The 7,156-nt window shown below is 55.1% G+C and overlaps 1 protein-coding gene across 1 annotated transcript in view; it reads left to right on the top strand.

Moving 5' to 3' along the window:
* The window catches only part of EIF4G3 (eukaryotic translation initiation factor 4 gamma, 3), a gene marked incomplete at its 5' end in the record, with an annotated part of 27,495 nt that overhangs the window by 13,025 nt on the left and 7,314 nt on the right, over window positions 1–7,156 (top strand). Inside the window, 5 exons of the mRNA XM_010136552.1 lie at window positions 1,037–1,260; window positions 2,283–2,398; window positions 3,985–4,157; window positions 6,203–6,328; window positions 7,015–7,096. Coding sequence (XP_010134854.1) covers window positions 1,037–1,260; window positions 2,283–2,398; window positions 3,985–4,157; window positions 6,203–6,328; window positions 7,015–7,096 — 721 coding nt within the window. The remainder of the gene's footprint in view (window positions 1–1,036; window positions 1,261–2,282; window positions 2,399–3,984; window positions 4,158–6,202; window positions 6,329–7,014; window positions 7,097–7,156) is intronic.

Genomic DNA, 7,156 nt, shown 5'->3' with positions numbered 1-7,156 from the left:
CCTGGAACCGGCTGGTTTTTGCCCTGCCCCTGGCTGCCTGGAGCTCCCCTAAATCACCTGCATCTTTGATGATATCGTAGCAGACACGTGTGTTAATTTTTAAAGCCGTTGCAGTGGATGTTTTCATCTCCACTTTTCCGCCACCCTTGATCTAAAGATATCTTTGATAGTTTATCTCAGGTTAAAATCTCTTCAGGTAAAATGCCGTAATAAAGGTTGGACTCAGTGGTGGTGGATTCAGCCAGGGCAACAGGATTATTGCCAAAAAGCCCTCCCTAAAACCTTGCAGAAGGCCCTTAAAACGCTCTGGCTGCCTCTGACCCTTCCCGGGGGGTGTGACCCAGCCTGCCCATGCCTCCGCGTCAGGCGGTGGGTGCGTAAGGCCATGCCGTGCTCCCTCACACCCCGATTCGAACAGGGCTGCAGCCACTCCGGCTCCTGGCATAAACCAGAATTAACCCTCAATACTTTTCTCAGCCCAGCCAGTTTATAACCGTTCGGTGCGGTTCAAACGTCGCCGGTTCCTCCTTGGGGCACACACAAGCTGCTGGGCTGTTTCTGTGGGTTTGTCCCTCTGATGTTTCCCCTCTTACTTCATCTAAAACGCCGGCTTACCTGGAAGTGATTCCATTTTGGTGCCGTTTTGCCCATCTTACTCATTAACATGGTAATTAAGAGGACAGAGCCTTGTCCCCGCTTGCTGTTTTCCAGTAAAACACCCGCTCAAACCGTTTCACAGTAAAACAGCGCCTGGACCTTATAAAATTCACCGTTCCAGATGCAAGACGGGTGCTGGAAGGACTTTACGGCTTTCCCCGTGTTCTGTGGGAAGCGCTGGCTCCGCCTGGCTGCTCTGTCTGGGGATAGTTGTGTTTGGGCACCTCCGAGACTGCATTTTGGCCGCAACTGTAAACGTTGAGACAAGAATCCTGCGGGGTTTGGGCCGTGGGTTGCTCCTGCGGTTTCTCTGAAGCTCTCCAGGGTCTTTCCTGACGCTTGTACCGTAACCTTGAGCCTGTGTGGTTTTGTTCGGCAGTCGCGGGAGCACGGGCAGGGAGAAGAACGACAAACCTCTGCCGCCTTCCCTCTCCCGTCCCAACACCTTCCTACGGGGCAGCAGCAGTAAAGAGCTGCTGCTCGACAATCAGGCACAAGAGGAGCAGCGCAGGGAGATGCTGGAGACGGTGAAGCAGTTAACGGGCGGCATGGAGATGGACAGGAACAGCACGGAGGCGGAGAGGAACAAAGCCAAGGAGCCTGGTAAGCGGCTCCTCCACGCTCGGGGAACTGGCTGAGCGCGTGAAGAGGCAGCAGGGGAAAAGCCATCAGGAGAAGCGGCAGTTTCTGTGCCGTGGGCTGAGTGTCTGTCCTGCAGTGCCGCACTGCCCAGCTGCTCTGGCTGCAATCTGCCTCCCAAAGGGCTGTAGCACAGCAGCTCCTCTCGCCAGCTCCTCCTCAGGATCCATCAGAGCTGAGAGGCTGCAGCTGCCCGTGAACGCTGCTCCATGGCCTTGGCTTTCCTGCCCATACCCTCTCACTGGTGCCACTGGTTTCAGGGCTCAGAGTCCCCAAAATCAGCATCAGTTCCGCAGAGCTGCTGCTGCAGTGCCCAGTAAAGCCGTGTCTCCCCTTTCCAAACGTGTCCCAGAGCCGGAGCAGTGATTTGGGTCGGGGACAGACTGTGCCTGGCCTTGTTGCCAGCCCTCCTCGCGAGCAGATCTCGGTGCAGCGCGGCGTTAGCACCCGCTGGCGCGGCTCGGCACCTCGTCAGCGCTGCGGCTCCCACTTCTCGCTCCTGCCAGCTTGAGCCGATTTGGTAGAGAGAAAATATCGAGGACACTTAGGGCAATGTTCCCTGTGCACAGAACTTTTGCGATGAGCACAGTGATTTGCTGGGAAACATCGGGAAGCTGCTGCAGCGAGGGATAAATCCCTGCTGGAACACAGCACACGCTCTTCTTGAATTCAGCTCTGGGACTTTGTGAAAGGCTTCACGGGGACCGAGGTTTTGGGGGTGGGATGGGGAGGTTGTCCCAGCTGCCGCCCATCGCAGTCAGCGTGTTGTAAGTGTGTAACTGCGCAAAGGTGAGTTATTTAACGCTGACGGAGAGCTCTGAAGCCCCTAATGGTGTTTCCGCGAGGCTGATCCAGAGGAATGTGGGGAGTTCCTGCAGGGGGAGATGCAGCCAGTGAGCGACTCGTGCCTGGTGAAGGGACAGGAACTGCTCCGCAGGTTCTGAAGGCTCTGGAAATGATGCTGATGTTTCTTCTATTTCCACCAGCCAAGCCAGAAGCTCCCCCGGCTCCAGCGCAAGAAAAGCCCTCGCTGTCAGAAGAGGAAATAGAGAGAAAATGCAAATCTATCATTGATGAGTTCTTGCATATTAATGATTTCAAGGTAAGCAGAACGACATCCTCGCGTTCTCAAGCCCTTTGTGCTACATTTTCTCTCCAGGAACAGCATCATTGGAAGCACCCGCCTCGCACAGAGGTGGCAGAATCGGTGGGGCAGCAGCAGCTCCGTGAGTGGTCTTAGGACAGTTTTCTCCCAAATTTGTTTTCCACCCTGTAATCACAGCAGAAGTAGCCCAGCCCACGTGTTTTAAGCAGCCAGATGTACGTGTCCGTCATGAATCACTGAGCAGCTCCACAATAACAGCAATTTTGGAAGCAGAAAAGCCAGGGGGAAAATAAACGGGGGGGTTTTATCCAGTTATCAAAGCAGGTGCTGCTCTGATCTGGAGGCAGATAAAGCAATAATAAATATTGAACAAACCACTCCAGAGTATTTTTAATAAACCCTGACAATGACTGAGCAGCTGCCATCGCTTCCTAGGCAAAGGGTGGCGGTTTGTTTCCCTCGTAACTGGGTTTTCAGCCTGTTCGGGGAGGTAACAAAACGCATTGCCTTCGCCACGGAGCTGATTGCCTTGAGCTGTTGCTGCAATAAATTTTAAAAACCTGCCAGGTTTGAGGTGGCAGCACTGGGGGGTTCCTGGTTTGGCACCCTAGAGGCAGAGTTGCTGCCTGCACTTCCCGTTAAAGCCGGGAAGAGGAGCGTTCTTACGGTGAATCGTTTTGGGTTCACGTCTCATTATCAGGAGAAATTATTAAATCCGGGTTTGGAGAAATAGAAAATACACTCTGATTGGCGCTGTCGCCCAGCTCGCCTGCCCGGGGCTGCCTGGCAAAGGGGTCACCGGTCCGGTGACTTCCAAGTGTAACCCCCGGTGTCAGGGCATGTTCAGGTGTTGGCCCAGGGTCTGCCGGGGCAGGATCCCCTGGGAGGGGACCCCCAGGATGTCTGGTGGAAGAGTTCAGACCCGGGCGCGTGACCCCCAGGCCTGTGACCTGCAGAAAAAAGCTTTTGGGGCCTGCGGGAGCATGTCCTGGGCTGCCAGTTCTTGGTAGCTCAAGGCATCACCTGAGCCCGAGAGCCGACGTCTGGAGTCAGGGAGCCCGTGGGGCTGAGCCAGCAGGTCGGTGGAAGGTCTCTGCTGATGACAGTGAGATTTTGGCAGCGTCACCTTGAGTTCTGCTCTGAAAGTCTCTATTTCAGGGTGGTTTATTTGCTTTTTTTTATACAGTGTGGGTTTGTACCACGGGCATTTCTGGGGCAGGTCGGAGCAGCAGTGAACCTCACCCCGCATCCTCCGCTTGATAGTTGATGAAATCGTGGGTGGCATCCAGGAGACAATTCCTGTCCTTTCACTGAGCAGCCAAACCGCACCCAGAGCCTGATAGTGTGTGTAACAAAATGTTGCCTCCGTGATATAAATATCTTTTCTTTTAAAATTATTATTATTCAGTTGCCATCTTGGTGGTGATGTGTGATGAGGTTCCACAGCCTAGTTCAGCACCTTTGCCTGGCAGCTCCTCTAAACGCTGATCTCCAAAAGCCGCCCCCGTGTGACAGTAGGAAACATTCCTCTGCCCCGTTCTCTGGTGCTTTGGGGCCAATGACCCCGCGTGTCGTTGGCACAGGAGGCGATGCAGTGCGTGGAGGAGCTGAGCGCCCAGAACCTGCTGCCGGTTTTCGTGCGGGTGGGAGTGGAGTCGACGCTCGAGCGGAGTCAGATCACCCGGGATCACATGGGCCAGCTGTTACACCAGCTGGTGCAGGCGGGGAAGCTGAGCAAGCAGGATTTCTTCAAGGGGTTCGTATCCCGCGCTAGAATCGGGGGCTTTTCGCCGGCGTTTGTTCGCTGGGTTGGAGAGGGATGACTTCCCACCCTGGGTCGCTGTCCTGCCCTCTCCACCCGTCTGAAGGAGTGTCTTCACCTGGGTCCATTTATTATCGCAGTCTATTATTTCAGATGCTTTAGTGAATGTAAATGTTTAGTGTTTATGTGAGTATTTATTTCTCACCAAATACGTGGGTGTCTGTCTGAGTGCGCGTGTTTACATTTCTGCGTTGTGATGCGTTTGTCATCACTGAGCTTTTGGCAAATCGCTCAATACCATTAAAAGAGGAGGAGGAAGCCAGAAACCTTCCCGTGACAGTAATACCTGGAGGCTGCGTGGCCCGAGGTCCCGCACGCCCTCAGAACCACGGCCGCTCTCCCACAGGGGAACAGCCTTCGCCCCTACGGTGTCACTGTCCAGGACAGCTCAGCTGTAAGGAGGGGACGTGTCCTCAAGGAGCAGAACACGCGCCAGACGCGGTGTCAGAGGGGTTAAACCTTCCCCAAGAGATCTGGGTCCCGGCCGCTGATTCACTGCAGCTTGCTGGGGTTGTGTTCCCAGCCCGGATCTGAACTGGTGTCCAGTTGTAGACAGAGCCGCGTTCCCAGGGAGGTCCCCGGCACCACTTGGTCCTCAAGCAGGGCGGTTAAACCAGGGATAACCGTGAAAAGCAGCCACGAAGCAGGTGGGGGACGTGGTGCTTTCCGAGACAGAGTGTCGGGGTGGTTGGTCCCCGCTGGCTGCTGTGCTCAGATCCCATCTCACCGTGGCTCCGCTGGGGACCTCCTTGTGCCGTGGATTTCATCGCGGTGCTGTCCGCTGGCTCACGGGACGAGCTGAGGCAGCAAACCCAGCAGCGAAAAAACAGATACCCAGAGGGAGGACGCTCGGGTGTGTGCACGCAGTCACCATGGTCAGAGCGACTCGTCAATCCACTTCCATAATGGACTGAGATTAAACCCGCCCCGGAGCGCGGGGAGGCGGCTGCGATGCCGAAGGAGCAGGAGCTGGGGGAGATGGTGGGACGCGTGGTCTGAATGTGGCATAAGCGAAGTGAAACCGGCCCCGAAGGTGATGGAAGGGCAAGCGGGGTTCAGCGGGCAGGCGAGAACGCCAGCGGAAAGCGCTGTGCTTACTCACCAAGACAGAGCGCTGGTAATTGGGGGTTATGGGATGGCGCTGGACACGGCACGAGTCTGGAGAGAGACTCCCAGGAACCCGGTTTGTGGACAGGCCGGACGGAGGTAGCAGAGGGGGTGAAGAACAAGGCAAAGGGGCTGGTTTCTGGGCTTGGAGCACAAGAGAAAACGTGCGCTCGTGGTCACTGAAGTGGACCCCGGAACTGTCAAGGCTTTCGGGAAGAAACGCATCACGGCGAGAGCTGGCAGGAGAGCCAGGAGAGCAGCCTCCTGTCGCAGGCCTGGCAGGTGAAGCCGCCTGCAAGGCTCGGAGCAGAGCGAAGGGTGTGAGCCCTTCCGGACACTGGATATCCAGCGGGTGTAAATCAGCCTGCTGCGCTTTCTGCTCCGGGGGGAAACCTCCCTCCCCTGCATTCGACATTTTTCTTGTGGTGTTTTACATATTTACAGACATTTTTCTGATTTCATTTGGACTTCCGTCACTACTAACCCTCCTCTGTAAAATCAGATGTATTTCAGAAGGCTCCGTTTGTTAGAGGGTTTGTATTTATGGGCAAAACCACTTTTTCCTTTTATGGGTGGTACTGGTCAGCAAATGATTTGTACTGGGGTGTAACAATTATTGAAAATTGAGCTTTCCTGGAAGTTCCTCTGGTTTGACGGAGGGCGGCACCTCTCCCACATACTCTCTGTGTAACCACATAGAGAAATTTACTCCTGGCAGTCCTGAAGCGCTGAAATAGGGGAGTGTTTGCTACCTTTGGGGTTCTTTTCACTGCTCTTTTCGCTAACAAAGGGCTTTTAAAAGCGCAGATCTGCTCTGCAGGAAGAGCCTCATATTAAATTGTCTTTAATGCTTTTCCCTCCTTCTTCCAAAGCTTTTCGGATACCTTGGAGATGGCGGACGACATGGCCATCGATATTCCCCACATCTGGCTGTACCTCGCTGAGTTGGTGACCCCCGTGTTAAAAGAAGGAGGAATCTCTATGAGAGAACTTCTACAGTAAGCGGTGCCCTGTTCTCCCCCGTGGGGCGAGCGGAGCTGTCTGCCGGCTCTGCTCCAGCGTTTTCCCAGCGCGGTCCCTACCGGTCGATAAAAATGAGCGGGGTCACTGTAGTCACCGCTTGGGGGTGAACGTTTTATCCACAAATCTGCCTCAATCCTGTTTGTTTCGGCTGAGCTAAGAAACACCCCGGTGCTGCGCAGCCAGAGCCGTTTGAGAGCAGGCTGCGGCTGAGGACGAGCTCTGGAGAGAGCGAGGTATCGCGAAGGCACCTCTGTGTCTCAGGGTGCACTAACTGCCACCCGGGCATTGCCTTCAACGGGCACAAAACCTCGCTGGCCAGGCTGGGAACCGCTTCCAGGACCAGAGCTGCTGAGTTCTGTGCGCGCCCTCATGTCCTGGGGGATTAACTAGAAGCCAGGCGAGCGGCTCCCTTCTCCTGTAAGCAGTGAGTTAAGAAAATAACGGCCTTTTCCCCAGCAAGGGTCCTGCGGCAGCCCGCAGAAATGAGCAGACTGGACACGTATAAACAGAAAGCCTTTGCCGTTAGCCCCGCTGCGGCAAGCGCGCTGCCTCGCTGCCCCTCGCCTGGTGTTCCCGGCTCGGAGAGCTCTTTTACGAGGCTGAAACCCTCTTCGGACAATTCCCGTTACAAGGGGAAATACCTGGTTTTCTTTCATTCTAGAGAATTCAGCAAACCTTTGCTTCCTGTGGGAAGAGCCGGCGTCTTGCTTGCTGAAATCTTGCACCTTCTATGCAAACAAATGGTAAGTGTCCGGCCGCGCTGCTGGCGAGCGCTGTGGCGCATGCATGAAGCCGACACGTTT

Source organism: Buceros rhinoceros, unplaced genomic scaffold (assembly GCF_000710305.1).
Source record: "Buceros rhinoceros silvestris isolate BGI_N320 unplaced genomic scaffold, ASM71030v1 scaffold32165, whole genome shotgun sequence".
NCBI lineage: Eukaryota > Metazoa > Chordata > Aves > Bucerotiformes > Bucerotidae > Buceros > Buceros rhinoceros.
This window is presented reverse-complemented; position numbering and strand designations above follow the sequence as displayed.